The sequence below is a fragment of the Ambystoma mexicanum genome, chromosome 11 (assembly GCF_040938575.1).
Source record: "Ambystoma mexicanum isolate Mex_15411 chromosome 11, UKY_AmexF1_1, whole genome shotgun sequence".
Taxonomy (NCBI): domain Eukaryota; kingdom Metazoa; phylum Chordata; class Amphibia; order Caudata; family Ambystomatidae; genus Ambystoma; species Ambystoma mexicanum.
The window spans coordinates 420,273,528-420,292,017 of NC_090934.1; the positions used below are offsets into that span (position 1 = coordinate 420,273,528).

Sequence of the window (18,490 nt, forward strand, 5' to 3'; positions counted from 1 at the left end):
GAGAGGCAGATGAGGGCATTAGATCTGCTATGATGGAACAGGGCATCTTGGGGACGTCAGAGTCACCATGTAATACCGCAGTGTATCCTGTGGAAAAATCGAAGGGTGGTCGTGGCATTTCAATCAGGACATGAGGCTGATTAACCAGATTGTATAGGCAGAGTTTCCTCTGGTTCTGAATCCTGTGACGATTTTATGCAGTATTCCCCCAGAGGCACGATATTTTACGGGGCCCCGACTTAAAATATTAACTTTTCTCAATCTCGTTGCACAAGGATTCCCAAGATCTAACGTCATTTACGTTTCGTCAAACTAAGCTGAAAAGCACACGTCTGCCCCAGGGGTACTGTGAGTCTCCATCGATCTTTAATAGGGTCCTACAGTAGGACTTAAGCAATATTGATTTGCCAAGCATTGTGCTGCAGTACGTAGATGATATTTTAGTTAGTAGCACAACGGAGGAAGAGTACACACAAGACTCGATTCAGCTAATGATTATTCTAGCAAACATAGGATACAAAGAGGATAAGGAGAAATTGCAATATTGTCAGGAAGAGGTGTTATTCATAGGTCAGTTAATTTCGCATGAAGACAAGAAAGTTACACCTGAAAGAGCTGAGGCAATCATGAAAACTAACACCACACAATGAAACCGTTTTTGGGACTGTGTAATTATGTCAGAGCATGTGTATTTGATTATAGTTCATATACAAGACCCCTTTTGTAGGCTCTGAAGAAAGCACGGGTGAATAAAAGAAAACACTGAATGGACTGAGGAGATGGAGGAAGGGTTTCATGAATTGAAAAAAGCAATTTGCACAGCTACACTTTTAGGGATTCCTAATTATTCTGAGGAATTTTATTAATTCTCACACACGAATAGAACAGTTATGACAGCAGTACTCAAGCAGAGAACCACATTGGGGTACAAACCCATAGCATATTACAGTGGGATTCTGGACCCAGTTATGAGAGGTCACTTCCCTTGCGAACAATCGCTGGCAGCAGCCGTGTTCGCTATTGAGAAGTCTGCAAGCATAGTGATGGGGTGTTCCATGACTTTATTTGTTGAACATGCTTTGTTTTCTGTTTTGGAGAAACCTAACGGTACACTGACATCTCAAAGGGCTTCTGCTTGTGAGGTGGTCATATCGAATCCAGCGATCAAAAGTATTGTGGTGGCAGGACAGCACTGGTAAATTGGTGATGGCTGTAGCCTGGCGTTAGAACAGCTACACTACCCTGCGCATGTAATTAGGGACAGCCTTGCAGCAAGCATTGCAGAGCACTGGTTCGTAGTGAACCTGTTAGAACATGTTGCTTTTTATGTAGTAAATTGCATCGTATGTCAAAGGTTTACTGCTGGGCACACGCAGCGAACAGTCAGAGTAGTGATTTCTCCACCAAATGGTCCTCTTAAGCATTTACATATTGACCATGCTGACATGCTGCAAGTATGTAATGGATAAAAGTATATGATAGTCATAGTGTGCCCTTTTTCGAGATGGTTTGAAACTGGTCCATGCACACATCCTGATGCCACTTGCGCTGCAATGTTTTTAGTATCAGAAGGAGTATGTGAGGTGCTGAGATCAGACAATGGACCTCATTTTGTGAGCAAGGTATTCAAACAGATTAGCCTATTGCTTAATATTAAGCACAAGTTTTCTTCTGCTTATCACCATCAAGTGAACGGAATATGTGAGACTCAATGGTCTTCTCACAGAAAGGATAGCAAAGCTGAAATTAACACTGAAGAAGGGGTGGCTGCATTGCCTGCCCCTTGCATTATATGCATTGAGAAATCAGCCTGATGTGACCGCCACCTCACACCCCACAAGCTAGTTACAGGGAGGCAGATGAGAACGCCTCCGACATCCTCCATTGAGGAATAGGAGTGATGCCCAGACAACTACAGAACTGCTAGGAAATGAGCTACATGAGTACTTACCACATATGACCGCTAGTATCTCCGTCATTTCAGATTAACTCCAATGGAAGGGGCGTCGGTCTTAGGACGTGTACCTAAACTTTTTGCCAGAGACACTGTTCTAATTAGGAACTTCACTAGAAAGTGGCAGGAGCCCAGATTTAGTGCCCCTTTTGTTGTGGAAGATATTACTCTTTTAAAGTCCAAGGGAGGTGAGCTTGGATTCACTTAGGAGATGTAAAAGAGTATGCTGGCGAGACCATCACACCACCACCCCATTTGGAAGCAAGTCAAGAAGAAAGTAATCAGCATGCGCAGACTTGATCAATGACGAGAAAGAAGGATGCAAAGACTATCCACTAGATAGACAAAGAAAGTGTACATTTGGACTGTGGCTCCCCTGAAACACCCTTTATAGATATTATAGCAGGAAGTGAGAAAGTTACTGTTCGTGAGCCACAGGAGCTTGTTGACATTGGACCTTAGGGGTTTTGAAGTAAATGAAAAATGCCCGATTTAGACTTCCTTTTCGACGACTGGAAAAGGGAGCAGTTCCCAGACCCGTTTCTCTTTGGAGGTGTAAATGGTTGTGTCAGATGTTGATGTACACAGACTACTTATTGCCGTCTTCATTTTTATACTCTGAGCTTACCCTGCTCTCGTTGGGCGCAGCACTGATTTGCACACTTTTGTCCAAGAACCTAAAAAAAGGCCCAGCGATTAGACAATTAGCTGCAATTATAGAACAAATCAGACAGCTACCTGAGCATTTAACGAGATTGCCCGATTAAAGAAGTTTTTCCTTCCTTAAAAGTAATTACAGGCATAATGTGGTCTATTGAAAATATTGCAATTCCAGAGAGTGAACAGAGTCAACGACGTGTGGAAAGACAACGATGGTGGGATCTAGTTTATTGGTGCATAATATATGCCTGTTCAGCATCTATTATCGTTCTTCTGTTTCTATAGATCCACACTGTTTACTTAAATGGTCCCAAAAGGGAAGAAGTTCCGTTAATCGTTCCCACTCCAGTCACCTTTGCAGAACTAGACACTGTAAGAAGGCCAAGGCCATAAGTGATTGTTCCTACACCAGTGATACATATGAAGGCACCGATTTCTCTGACGGATGTTCCTAGGTTACCTTATCAAAAGACGGACTGTTCTGGATATTCTTAATTAGTATCAGTTATAAGCTCTTTTAGCAAAGCAAATAAAGAGACACGGGAAGTGCAACAGAGGATAATTACAAATTAAATGACTATTTAGATAGTATAGCACATTTGAGGAACAACATGTGGTATCAGCACATGAAAGAAGTGGGAAAAATAACTTTAAAGAAGGATTGCTATGCATGTGCTCTCCTGCCTTATGCTATGGGAAAGTCTAAGATATCCATAGCTATTGAGATAGATGTCCAAACAGCTCATTGCCTGACTCACCTTGCACTCTGTCATACAAGAGGTCAATTCCAGGGTTGAACGGCATCTTTGGTATGGGTGACGAATGGTCAGCTCCAGAAGAAGATGACTGTGTCCAAGATTTGAAGACAAGGGAGCACACAGTAGAGATCATGGGTTAAGATATGAACAGCCTGGCATGAAGGGAGCTGGAGTTAGATGGGAGATAAAAAGGAAACTCAATTGCCAAGGAAACACTGATGAAGAAGTTCTAAGTTGCAAGGAAAGAGGCCAGATGCGAATCTGGGGAACAATACTTTCTCCAGATGGTTGGGAAGAAGGCATAGTCGTATGAAGAGCTGTGGCAGTAACTGGTCATCACAAGGCAGTTATTGAAAGAGTGGAAAAAAGATGCAAACCTCTCTGGCTGAGGCTTGAAAAGCTTCTGACGTGGGTCGAAGACAAAGGAGGCCCTTTGCAGATTGTGCCTTTGGCTAGCGCAGCGCTATGCTTCAGAAACAATGGCACGATAATAGTTGGAGAGAATCAGCAGTGCGGTCAAATCTTTGCTGTGCCAGGAATGAAAGATGGGACAGTGGTGGTTATGGATCACTATTGATCCTGTGGATCCAGAGCTTACATGAAGCTGCCCAGAGATTGGGGAGGACTGTGTTCTATAGTGATTGTTCATGTTCCAGCGTTGGCGATTCCAGAACGTGACCTGAACATTGGCGAGTTTCTAAACGGAGATGCTCACCTGAGGAAGAAGAGATCTGTTGAACTCCCCAATCGAATGAAGAGAGAAAACAATTTCTCAGCCAAATCGATAGAAGCCTTTGATGCTATTCCATATGAACACAGATTGTTCAGCAAGACAGCTTCAGTTTTTACTGTTATCTTTATGCCTGGGAACCCGACGATGGCAAACACCAAGTGGTTGCAGATCACCAGATGAGAGCTTCTGCAGACGATTACCACTGCAAAGGGATTCAATGCCATCAAGGAGGAACTAAGACATATACCTGATGACTCTTCAGAACAGATTTGTCTTAGATATTACAGCTATGGATGGTGGTGTTTGTGCCAACATCGGAGAATCATGTTGCCCATTCATACCTTCTCACAACAACTAGAATGGCACCTTCACAAAGGCAATAACGATGTTAACAGACTTGCACGTCAAGATGGAAGACGAAGTGGAAGACATTGCTGATGACAGCTGGTGTGACTCAATCTTCGCATGGGTTCCACAATGGATGGCAAACATTTTCAAGTTCCTTGGCCCTGTTGGTGATGATCATGTTCTGATTCTGTGTGATCAGGATAATAATCACACAATGCAAGAAGAGTGCAAAGAAAGCACTATGAAGGTTTGCTGTGTATACGAACTGTGCCCTGAATGTTCGTTTTTGGAATCCTTCTAATACTGGCACTGCGAGTTTTCCATAACTCTTGCCAGCTTGCTTCCACTTCCTGGAGGAGGTGGGGCCCAGCCTCGATCACCTGACCTGTCACGTGACGTGACCTCAGCCCGTGTTAAAAATCCGCCCCAGCCGCCTGAGAGGCGTGTTTGCTGTGTATACGAACTGTGCCCTGAATGTTCGTTTTTGGAATCCTTCTAATACTGGCACTGCGAGTTTTCCATAACTCTTGCCAGCTTGCTTCCACTTCCTGGAGGAGGTGGGGCCCAGCCTCGATCACCTGACCTGTCACGTGACGTGACCTCAGCCCGTGTTAAAAATCCGCCCCAGCCACCCTCGCGGCGTAAGCCCTGGAGGTAGAAGGGCTGGTGCTGTTAGGCTGTTGGGCGTATTGTGGCGTTGGCGCGCTGTAATCCTTAGGGGCCTCCTGCTGTGCTTAGAAATTCCATCAATGGTGAAATATATTGTAAGCAGATTACATCAGGAATAAGAAAATTATTAGCATATTCTACGTATAAAGACCATCCAGGTGGGGGGGGAGAGTCGGACTAAGGCCGCTCCTTAAGCTGTCGGGCGTTCCCAAAACTAGGTGGTTATTTACATTTGTCTGCTGCTGATCATTGGTGACATTTTACGTATAAAAAGCTAAACATTTCAGTTTTATACAACCAATGCATTCAATCAATGGTTAATTTTAATCTTGTTACAAGTGTCATTTATGAAATAGTGACTTAGATTCACTCTTAATTCTTCTTAGTAACAAGTATCTTACAAATTGTGTTAATCTTCTCTATTTATAGTGACACTGTTTGAAGATTACTGTCCTCTGACCTTATATTATCTCATTTTTGGGGCTGCGAAGATTCCTTCTCCCTTATTACTTTTAGTAAATGATGGGATCTATGAACATCTTTTTTTGAGGTCATAGGAATATATTTTATATTTTTGCGTAATCACTCTTGCACTTTTAACTATAGCCCATCTTGAGTAGTATTTTGGCTGCTGTCCCGTTGTTTGGTGGGACAACAGCTTCTGATCTGAAGTGAGGCTGTCATCCTACTCTTATATATATTATTGATTGTGTTTCATTGTGTGACATGTCTCGACAAATTAACTCGTTGAAAACAGGAATGCCAGAGCACATGTCAAATATTTACAACCCTTTGTCTCCTCTAACAAAGAAAGCTTTAATTGCTAAAACACTCAAAGATAACAAAGATAGAAAGCGCGCGAATTCTCTAAATGTGGATATTCGCACCTTCTGTACAATAGATACTGTGGGGTTGGGAAAATCTAATTCCCCATAAAGCAAGATAAACACTTTGCCAATTTCGAGCTCGATCTCGGTCACGGCTCCGCATTCAGCCTGTACTAGTGCCTCGGCCCTGGCTGAATCTGAGGAAGCAGTGACTGATACAAGAGCTTGTCTTGATAATGTACAACAAATGAGCAGAGAAGTAACGGACGCCACGATCGCGTTGGCATATACAACAGGAGAAATATTTATCTCCCAAGTAACTGCCAATGTCGACACTCATTCTGAAGTGTGTCCTGTTAAATCACCCACGGTTGCACCTATTTGTTCCGTTGCAGCTCAGCACTTATTGCGAGCTGAGTATGTAAAAATAACAGCAGTAGGTGACTTTGGTAACGATACTTTAGCATCTCTGAATGCATCGAGTCCACTTGAATCAGTAACACCTGAGGTGATGTACATATGTTCCAATACGGGTGATTTGATCCAAATTAGATGACAACTCACAAAAACCTCTAAGTATTATCCCCGACAAAGGACAAGCACCAAATACTACTCTAACACTGGCGAATGAGAATCAAGATCTGTACAAATCACCAGTACTTTTTGAAAAATCCTCATCTAATATATCAAATGTATCATTTATAGCTCCAACGCCTAGACGTACTAGATTTAACGAACCCGACAATAATCATCCGTATTTTATACGTGATAGTCAGATGCCGTACAAAGACAATAGATTCTCCTTTCCTGAGGCATCGGCACTCAATAATACTTTGAGTGCTATGAACACGGCCTTATTGTCGTTAGCAAAGCTATATGAATCACTGGACAAAAAAATGACAGGTCAGAACAGAGAGATTCATATGTTACATTCACTTCTTAAAAAAGAGCCACAGACCCAAAATCTACTAATCTGTCCATGTACATTTGGGCTAAAAAGTCAATCGACCCAAACAAATTCCTTACAAGATCTGGGCATGATAGTAGATACGCCATTAAATCCACTGAAACAAATAACTGCAAATGTAGCTATCCAGGGAGAAAATGTCCAATAACCATCGGTTAAACTGACAGAGGTAATTCCAAAAGTACAAGGTGTATCCTTTGCACCCATGTTTACTACTTTAAAATTGCAACCTTCAGAGATTGTCCGGCCTTGCGAGCCGGATACAAATTGTGCAACCCAACAATCAACCGTTGATATAAAAAACCTGTCCAAAGCAAAACAAGCTGCAAAGCTAGTAATCTCTGCTAAGAAAAAAAGGAAATTGAACCTGAATATTGAAAACAAATTTAGGAGAAAGGAATCCCTAAACTATCAACCGCTTGATGATTTGCTTGCCACTGTGACATTAACTTCCCAACCCTCATTGGGACTTACTGGAAAAACCCCAATTGAGGACATTGCAACGCAAGTTAAAACAATAAAGGGGCCCTCAAGCTCCTCAGTTGCAAATGAAGAGCTGATTATGAGTTCCACCGTGGTTCCAATTAAAGCTAAAATACTAAACGAGAATGCATCAAGCACTATGGTTGATATTTTGCAGGATCTACGGGAAGAAATCAGAGCCGCATGTGAGAAACACTCGAACGCAAATGAGGTTCTGGTACAGTCCTATACAGTACCCTATAGAGAAAACCAGGCTAACAAAAAGAATGGTGACATTTCAGAAGGGAAAAAGGTACATGCAAATGTGCCAAATGACATAGAAGCGTGTTACAAGATCTGCGTGATGAAATACGAGCTTCCTTTCAAAAATACGCTAAAGAAAATGAAGCTCTTACAGAAACTATCAGATTAGCCAATCAGGGTTTATTAAACAAATCTGATCAGTGTAATCAAATTACAATTAAGGAGAAATCCAATATAGAGCTCCTGTTGAAAGGGCCAAAGATGCTACAAATGTCAGTACCACATGATCTGATACATCAGGGGGCCGCGGGGCCTACAACCATCACCAGGCAGCTCAAGAACCAGCAGAGCGAGCTGACCCCGGGGTTTCTAGGCATCTCGGCAAAAATCAATATAAAAATCATCATCGTCTCCTTATTAAATGCCGTGGCTATCCTTTTGCTACATATGATTTGAATCGAGCTAGCATTTTGAATATTTGTGCGGAAATTATCGCACTTGATGATCTAACCTCAGCCGATATTAGCCTGGTGGAATTTGTTATTGACACAAATCTAACAGAAGCACGGCTGTTTATTCAATCAAGAGTTGTATTAAATACCTTGTGGCTAGCCCGAACTGCTTCTTATAATTTAGGTTTCATTTTGTCACAAGATGTAACTATTCAAGATACGAAACAAATAATTACTGACCGCCCAAAAATTAGAACGTATGGCGATAATGTAACCTCACTGTTTACAGAAGCAGGGCAACCACAAAATGCATGGAGAGATGATAATCTCAATGTGAGATCATAACAACCCCAGACGCTGGAATCCATCAGCCTACTCTCCTGGAATACAAGAGGCCATAAACATTTTATTAACAACAAAAGTAAAGAGCTCCTCCAATTTGATGTATTAGTATTCCAGGAGACATGGCTGTGAGTGATACCAGTGTGGGATGATTATAACATCTATGTGGTACCTGCCATCGAGCCGCTGCAGGGTCGCCCCATGGCTGGCTTGCTGATGGCTTTTAGAAAAGATAAGAACATCGAAGTCATTTGGCACAGAACTCCCTCACTGTGTTTTCAATATGTTAAGATTCAGCTTGGCCAAAAGTTTTGTGCAATAGTGAACATCTATTGGGGGAAAAAACATTTATCATCAAATGCATTCTTTGAAACCTTAGCCATGATTCTCGATCAACTGCTAATGGATGATACCATTATTAACACATTTATAATGGGGGACCTAAATTTACACCTTTTATCTTCCAAAAACTTGAGATCTATGCCAGATGAATGTCGTTGGTTATCCATAATGGCTGATCGAAATTTTGTCATGGTAAATGGTTCATTGCAAGGGGATTTTCCTCCCAAAACCACATGGCACAATGCTGGTAGTCATGCAACTTTGGATTACATTTTTGTGAATGATCACTTCCTGAACAATATAACTATGTTTTCTGTCAAATCAACCATCATGAGTGATCATAGCCAGCTGCGGGTGATATGTGACTGGCCTAAATTTAGGAAACAGTCTCATAATATTAATATGTCTAATTTACAGGTCAATAATGCTGGTAACCGTGTAAAATGGTCCAAGTCAAGACTATGTCAGTTTAGAGATGTCTTGTGTGAGCGGTATACTGGTGATACCGAATGTGAAAGCGGATATTATGTTCATGCCATGCAGCTATTCACTACAGAGGTTGCACCCCAAACGAGATATACAAACTCACCCTCATGCCTTTGACCTTGAGGTTAAATGCAAGAAAAGTGAACTGAGGAGGAATATAAAAAAACTATCTAATGGTTGTGGGTCAAATCCTATGACTACTCATGACAAGATAAAACAACTAAAAAGGGAGCATAAAAAATGGTTAAGAGGACGTCGTGCCTCCCAATACCAACATGACGGAGAGGTAATGATGCAACAGATCATCCTTAAGTCCTCAGGGGGCATATGGGCTCTTCTAAATAAAACCGCGTTTAAAAATCAGCCTTCCTTAATGGTGAATTCTATCTCTCAACATTGTTGGAGGGCCTTTTTTGGCAATATATATACACCACACCAATCACAAATATGGGATTAAATTGGGACAGTATTGTAGCTGATCACAATGTGAATTTCGATTGTGATGACATACTTTTTTTATATCGAAACTGAGCGTCTCAAGAGCAGCCGGGCCAGACGGTTTACATAATGCTATAATAAAACAAAACAGACATTTATGGTCTACCATATTACATCTCATATTTAAGAATATAATGGCTACAGGCTCTATTCCCCTGAACTGGAAAACATCGATTATTCTCCCCATATTTAAAAAAGGCGACAGGACTAATCCGGCCTCTTATAGACCTATTGCACTGTTAGATTGCCCGGGGAAAATCTTTGCCCGTATGATATTAGGTGAGTTTAACAAATGGCTAAATCATCTAAGCCACAGAGATCCTTTTCAGACAGGGTTTGTTCCCGGTTTGGGAACAGCTATTAATTTAATCACCCTGAACTCCATTATTCAGCAAAATAAACAGTATCATCAGCCGTTATATGTAGCATATGTAGATTTTAGGTCGGCTTTTGATCTTGTTCCCAGGGAACTACTTTTTAAGAAATTGATGGACCTGGGGTGTCCCTGGCATATACTTAAATGGATAATTGAGCTACATACAAATACATCAATTCAGATTCGCATGAATAATGATGGGTTGCTCTCTGAACCCATTGACACCTCGCGGGGTTTGAAACAAGGTTGCCTGCTGGCTTCTGCATTGTTTAATTTTTTCCTTTTAGATTTTGGGTTCAGTTTCAGGGGGTTGATTATTGACCCACCAAAATTGCTTGGAATAGCCATTAATTGGCTTCTTTGTGCCGATGACATGGTTCTTTTGTCTAAAACACCAGCAGGCTTGCGCACTATGTTGAAGGCGTTAGATACATATGCCAAGAAAAATTATATTAGTATTAACACTATAAAAACACAAGTGATGCAATTTGGTGTCAAAATAAGACCAAAATCATGTAGTTGGCAATTACAAGATACTGATCTTTTGGTTGTAAAATCATATATTTATCTAGGGGTATGTGTGAATAGTCATACACTTGACAAACCGTATGAAGATTATCTTCAGCTGAAACATCTTAGTGCAATATCACAAGTCCGGATAATTCGGACAAAATATTGTAAATTCACCATAAACCCCATGATTATATATTACAGGCAAAAATATATCCCCACAATTCTGTATGGGTCAGAAACAAAAAAAATGTCAAGCTTATCAGTATTGGACCAAATATGAAAGTGCTTTTTGGAAAAAATCACTTATGTTACCCAATTCAGAATCCATGCCGCTTATTAGACATGAAATGGGTTTAATATCAATCTATGCAGTATATAAATGGAAAGTCTGCCAATTATACAGAAAATGTATTATGAAAGATAATACTAATGGGTTACTCGCCATTATATCTCGATATCTACTGCTAGCAAATGATATCTTTGCAAACGAATGGCGTAATTGTGCTAAAAACTTTCTACAAGGGGCTGATATCACTGAAATGTTACTTATTGAAAACCCAAATAAAGCCAAATCTAAACTGTGGAGATCGGATTGGATTAAGACCAGGGAAGCGTGCATGAAAATATCGAAATTCAGCTTGAATCCGTTTGACTTAAAATCACAGGGACTTGTAGAACAATACCTGAAGCAATCCCCTGGTCCTGGTCATCGATCAGATTTCCTACGCTTTAGATTGAATATATGGCCCACAAGAGAGATATTATACAGATGGAAGAAAACATCAGACCAAAGTTGTCGATTTTGTAATCAAGAGGTAGAGACGCTAAAACATCTGGTAGTTGAGTGTGTCAGTTTGTTAACAAAGAGGATAATCTACTTCAAACATTTGTTTAATGAGACTGCAGTTATTATGCAGGAACAATTATGGTTAGTATTGTACACAGGACACTTAAAAAAATCAAGGTATGCAGTTGTAAATTATCTAAACTCCTTGAAAATTAAGATACATGATATAGACGATGGCTAACCATGTAATTATATTTATACAACCGTTATATATGTTAAGTTGAATGAAAGCGAGAGTGATTAATGTAATGATGATCAATATTTTGGTTCATTGATGCATTATTGTATTAATGTGTATAAGAAATTAGAAAATGTTTTTGTTTTTCTTAAATTTTGTTGTAATAAATTTGTTGAGAGGTCGGGTCTAACTGACCAAAACAACATTAAATAAAAAAAAAAAAAAAGAAGATCGTGACTGATGTTGAATCAAGATTCAAACTTTAAGAGTTGACAGATGAAGAAATCAGACTATGTAAAGGCCAGTATTCATGACCCTGAGGGGACAAAGTTCCTGTATTCGAAGAACCACAAGTAGTAGGAGGGGAAGATGAATCTACTGCAGTACGAATTAACAATGTTGCCTTATGACCTGGAGTGTTGACGAGCATGTGAAATCAGCAGGATGCCTGAAAGGACTCAAAGAAGCACTTCTTCAGACAAGGATGTCTCGATGTAAAGACTGATGAGTGGTCGATGAGTGTAGAGGAAGAGGCAAACACCCCTACCAGAAGCTCCTCCCCCATGCTGCCTATATGTTGGGAAGTGGAAATTGCTGTATAGGCATCCTCACTGGTACTGCGCATGTTGCAAAGAATTCTCGAGACAAGGTATCCATTGAGAAAACCCCAGGAAAAAGTAAGAAAATGAATACGAAAGAAGATTGGTGACGTCACATGAAGCAGAATCGACACACCTAGAAAAGACAGAAATGAAGAAAGAATATAGACATTCTATAGGATCTGAGGATGAGGTATCGAAGAAAAGCAACATTTCGGGATAAAAATGAAGATTGCATTTTCTTCAGTGTTTCTTCGCACAAGCAAAGTCATTTTGCAATTGTACAGATGCTGTAACCCAAGTATACAAAGTAATCCTAAGGCAGGCTACGTAGTGAATAGATTGCAGCGATGCGCCAATGTATATACATAGGAATATATAGACTCTGGATGTTCCACAATGCATTTTTAGCAAACTTGAACCCTGTGAATGGAAACGGCTTGAAGTGTGGCACAGTTGAAAATAGCTGATGGTGAAGGAGAATTCAAGAAAGGCTGGCTGGCCCAGCACCAAGAGTTGAGGCCACCGTGAGCTTGGTTGTCTGTCAAGAAGTACATGAACATGAGAAAGAAGCTAACTTCTGTTTGAGGTGTAAAAGAAAAACACTGACGGTGCCAAGAGTTAATCATTTAATAGTATTTTATGCAACAAAGAGCTTGAAAACGTGGTCTCCAGTCATATAGAGCTACACTGAAACCAGAAGATAGGACCATGCAATACTCCCTTTTATTCTCAGGCACAGAGAGCCTCTACAAGGCCAAGTTCAAAGCCTAATTGAATGAAAGACAGCAGGAGTGATGATAGATATTGGGCTAATTGGGTGGGAGGCACGGCCAGGCCAACCCTCCCAGCACCTGGGGTAACCAGCTTGCGTCACATCAAGCTGAATATTCCAGAAGGGTACAAGCATGCCAACCAATTATAGAGGGCCACATTATAAAGAGCCATATAGCTTGTGTAACCAATAGGGTGTTGAGTATTAGTATGACACGGAAGATGACTTGCACTTGGGATGGGCTTAGTTGTCCACCTGATCTTAGAGATCCAATCACAACCCTGTCAGTATGGGACGTATACTTAGATGTTCCCTTTAAGCCTATCACATCCCCTAGTAGGTTTTCTTAGTTTGCTATGTTGGATGACGTCAGTAGGGACACATTTTTAGTATAAGAAGGTTGTTTTTTCATAGGATGCTTTGAGAGAAATCGAGCAAATGTCTGTTGATGTCTGTTGCAACTCCCCATGTTTTAGATAATTGTTAATAAAACAGTATTGAGTTTTGCCAACTTCCTGTGTCGGTTTGATTACTGATGTATGAGTAGGTTCTGCATCTCCAAGTATTGCTACCTCGTCTTAAAGTGCCCCAGGTCCCGGGGTTCAGGAGATTTTATTTTGATACCCACTGCAAATAATTATTTCAGTGCCCTGTTCTGCCGAATACAGAATGGAAGAGTCTATACAGTTGAGGTGCATAGTAAGGGCTCAGGAAAATCCTTTCCTAATGTGAAATGGACCAATGTGTCTGTGGCACGTGGTTCCCTACAAAATATCAACATATTAATTTAAAGGTACTATGGATAGCAAGACCACAGCTGTGCATAAAAGAGATGTACATCTCACTCTGCATAAGGCCTTCCTGGCATCCAGGATGAGCACAATATTACCCTTACTGAAAAGGGCAACTACCAGGTTCAGTAACTGCGTATTACCCGTTGAATCTCGATCTCAGATTGAACCAGTCTGTCTCCTTAAGTTAACTCATCCCGAACGATCTTTTCTAAAGGGCAGGTATTGAATTAGAATATTTGCATCCAAATGTATTAGGAGTGTATGTGAGCTGCACTTCCTGCATCTTTACCAGTTTGAGAAAAGGTATGATTTTTCCTTTGTACATTTAATGTGGTGGCCTGAAATTCAGAACAATCAAGTAAAAAAGCTGCTGAAGTGTTGGCGATATCACATGCAAAAATGAGCAATAGAAAAACAAGATTTCATCAGGATCTTCTGCCCTTGCTTCTAACACACACATTTAATAACCTGATCTTTGAAGAGCGGGCCATTCAGTTGCCCCAAACTCTCCTTCAGTAACCTGTGGGAGCCCAAATGTTTCGAAGAAATCATGGACCACGATCCCTTGACGATTCTCCAAAGCTCAACCCCAGTCACCAGAGTTTTCTTAGATTGCCCGACGGATTTCTGTAGGGTCAGAATGTAGCAATTCCACTGAGCCAATCACCTCCCACCCCAGCTGAATTAGTTTGCACAAATATGTTTACCCAGGACTGGTAACCAATCAGATTAAAAAGGAGTCCTATAAATATTATCAATCATAATCGGCTCCAACAATTGACTGGTTCTTTACTACGATCAATATCTCACCCATGAGTTCACAAATTGTCCCATTAGGAACTGTACCTTTTAGTCTGGATAAAATAAGTAACCTGACAAGAAGATGCTTACTATTGAAAATGCCATGACCATATATTCTCACACATTTAAAAGTGTACATTTGGGTCTCATTGGAACCAGTGCTCCAACCACCATTCTGCAGAGTTGAGGGCTGAACTTGGACCTTGCTACAAGGGGGCTACAGGGATCTTTCTGGACCACAGCTACGCAATAGACATTTCAGCACAGTAATCTGGTCTAGCAAATTTGTTGAGCATTAAGCCACCTTCCACATAGTGCCCCACCTGGGGCAGGTCTCTCACTGCATCATGGAGGTGGGGGAAGTGGGGAGTTAATCAACAGAATTGCTCTCCCTATTGCATCACAAAATCAAGCAAGGATTTGGGCCACAGATATTGCTGCAACAGAATCTCACCTTTTTGGGATGTGGTCAACTCACTGCCAGCCCTGAAACAGACAAAGGGTAAATGTGAATTGAAGAAGCAGAGGGTGGTACCAGTTCTGGACACCTTAAAGGAATCTATGCACAAACAGTAGCACCATCCCTTTTCACACTCCACAGCACAAATGTATGAAGGTTTGCCACAAGAGGGTCTCAAGCCACCTGTTAAGTGGTAGTTCAGCTGAAATTCTTCCATAACCCAGGTTTTCCTTGTAAATAATGCATTAGGCAGTGACAGGACAAATAGCACTCTGCAGAACATTGGACAGAAGGCATTGTATAGGTTGCCAGAATGAGCAGTTACCATCACGCTTTCAACCAACTAGCATTTTCTGCCTTACCACTGCAAAATCCTCAAGTGTGCCATTGAACGGCATCATCCACTACCTTTGGGAACACTCTGACGCCACTCAAAGCTGGTATTTAAGGTAGACACCTCACTGAAGCTGCTAAATAAGGTCTTAAACTTGCTTACGTCTTCACAGCACTACCGCCTCATGGTGCTCAACCTTTGCTGCCTTTGATATGAAGGATTATTGCGCTCTAATTCAAACTCTGTTTCCTTGGCCTTGCAGGCACGGTCCTTACTTGGGTTGACTCCATCTCACGACCGCTCCATTTCTATCAACTCTAACTGCTCCACTCCCACAACTCTTCTATAATGGGCATCCCACAAGTATCAGTCCTAGGCCTGCACCTTTTCATCCTCTTCAACTCCTCCCTGGCTAAACTCAAATACGCCTCCGAATTCCATTACCACCTCTGCTGATGACAAATCTCCTTTGCTTCCTTCACCCCTGACATCTCAGAGCATCACAAACTATCTCTCTGCCACACAACACAGGACAAAGGCAGAAATGACTTGTATGGATTTTTCTCCCACAGATTTCTCATGATAGATATCCATCATCCAGCTCTGCTGTTCGGAAAGCTTTCGACAGGGGGCGTAGTGGACCTCGACTCAGCAGTCGATCCGTCTTGTCTGGCTCTCTATCTTCGGCTCCGGACATGACACCAGGCGTCGTATGCATACCACGTCACTACGCCCCATGCCTCAGTTCCTCCAAATGTATCCTCTTGCGATTGAACACTACAGAAGAAAACCCACAGGAGGCTAACCAGCCATTAAAACATTAACAAGGGTACACGCCAACAGCGTAAACCCACAACAATATGTGAAGAAAACAACTTTTTTGTAAAGACAAACTGTCATCCCAGAGCCATCACCAGATGCAGATATCTTCTCGTTTTGACAGAAGCACCAACCCACAGAACTTTCCGAGTGGGGATGGATGGAAGGATTGACAAGGAATCTGAGTGAGAAGAACCCTTACAAAGAACATTACAGTAAGGTCATTTGTCCTTCAATGGATTGCTTTTCTCCCGCAGATTCCTCATCATGATAGACTCTCCAAGCAATTAGGATAACGGAGTAGGGAAGAAAGATTTGAACCAGTAGATTCTGTAGAACTGCCATACCAAACCTAGCATTAGCTCCCCATTCAACATCCAAGGCATAGTGCTTGGTGAAGGTCTGTAAGGATGGCCAAGCCAGCAAATATCCCTAACAGGGACCCCTCTCTGGAGGGTGGTAGAGGCTGAGATCCCCTCTGGTCGAGTGGCCCCCGATTCCCACTGGAAGCTCCATGCCTGCCGATTGGTAACACTCGCATATGCACAAGATAATCCACCATGACAGGGTTTGTTTAGTGATGCAAGGCCTTTTCTAGACAAGGAATGGGCTACAAACCTGGTGTGATTTCCTAAATTTGGTCACAGAAGGACCTCCATCAGGTTCCATGTGTTAATATACCCGCAAATATATTGGCATACAAAAATATTGCCATATTTTTGCGGCGATATTAAGGCATGGAACCTGCGGGAGACACCCCCCGCAACTGCTGCGTTATTTTTAAAGGAGCAGGGGACACCCCCGCAACCCCTGCTCCCAAGAACCCCAAAAATGATCTCCCTCAAAAATATCCCCTATGGCCGTTCCAGACTACCATACATACGGCGATATCTGTAGTAAGGGGGCAAGAGATGGGGCCAGTCTTTCGGTCCCCTGAACCATACCTCAAATCGTCTCCACCTGCACACGTACAGAGATATAGTTAGTCTTTGTACAGCCAACAATACCTGAATCACTTCCTCTGAGTGGTCCCGCTCATCATACCTCATCCTCTCAAGAGCCACGAATGTAGATTGAGGGAATCCGGGGTCAGGTGGAGTGCCCGACCCTCCGACTTGGTAAGGAGATACGGACGCCAAGGCAACCAGTGAGGTGGACAGATGGTCAGATCCAGTAGATCTGAGTACCATGTTCTCGGCCAATCAGGGTCATGGATGCTCGAAATCTCATCAACCTCCTGAGAACTCAAGGAATGACGGGTATAGGAGGAAAGGCATAATGGAGAGCGAAGGTCCAATCAATCCGAAACGTGTCCCCCAATGCCCTGTTCGCTGGTAATTCCCTCAAGCAAAACTGTTTGCACTTCCTGTTGACCTCTAGGACTTCCTGGCACACTTCCCACTCGTGTGAGACTGTGCTCTGCCTGCACAGAGCATCCGCAAAGGTGTTCTTTGTCCCTGTCAGATGAACTGCTGAGACTGAGATTTAGTTCTCTCTCAACCAGAACCACAGCTGAATTGCCTCTGTGCAGAGTGGGCGGGAGTGCATGCCACCCTTCTTGTTGAGGTGGTGCATGGCCACTGTGTTGTCTGTCAGAACTAGGACATGCTTCCCTCTGCGAGACGGGGCAAAGGCCCTCATGGCTAACCTGATGGCCCGCAACTGCAGTCTGCTGATATGCCAGTTGGCTTCTGATGGAGACCAGAGGCTGCTCACCTGCAAATCCTCACAGTGGGCACCCCAACCATTCAGGAATGCATCCGTTACCAGTGAGGCATGGGGCCAAGGAGGCCAGAAGGATTCCTCCGCCAACAGATTTATGCGAGTGTGCCACCAGCCAAGTTCACAGACTACTTGGCGGACACTGAAACGCGATCCGTGAGAGCTCCCAGATACCGAGACCACTGGTCCCTCAGGAGCCACTGAAGGGAACTCATACGCAGCCTGGCCTTTCACTAGAAAAATACAGGAGGCCATGAGACCCAGGAAATGGAGGAAGGAAGCCGCTGCAAGAGAGGTGGATCTGAAACAACTGCACCATCTGTGCAATGTTTCCGACTCTCTCTTCGGGAGTTAAAGCCTTGTCTACCCGGGTGTCTAGGACTGCTCCGATGAACTGGAGTTGCTGAACTGGCATCAGATGTGACTTCAAGTTGAGAGAGAAGCCCAGCCTCTGCAGTAGTAAGCAGGTGTCTTCCAGAAGAGACAAGACTTGCCCCGCCAACTTCCCCC

The 18,490-nt window shown here is 42.5% G+C and overlaps 1 protein-coding gene across 17 annotated transcripts in view; it reads right to left on the reverse strand.

Moving 5' to 3' along the window:
- The window catches only part of DGKZ (diacylglycerol kinase zeta), a 1,700,725-nt gene that overhangs the window by 338,943 nt on the left and 1,343,292 nt on the right, over positions 1–18,490 (reverse strand). For all 17 annotated transcript variants that reach the window (XM_069623235.1, XM_069623234.1, XM_069623231.1 and 14 more), the window contains one exon: positions 15,100–15,131. In XM_069623235.1, the coding sequence (XP_069479336.1) occupies positions 15,100–15,131 (32 nt within the window). The remainder of the gene's footprint in view (positions 1–15,099; positions 15,132–18,490) is intronic.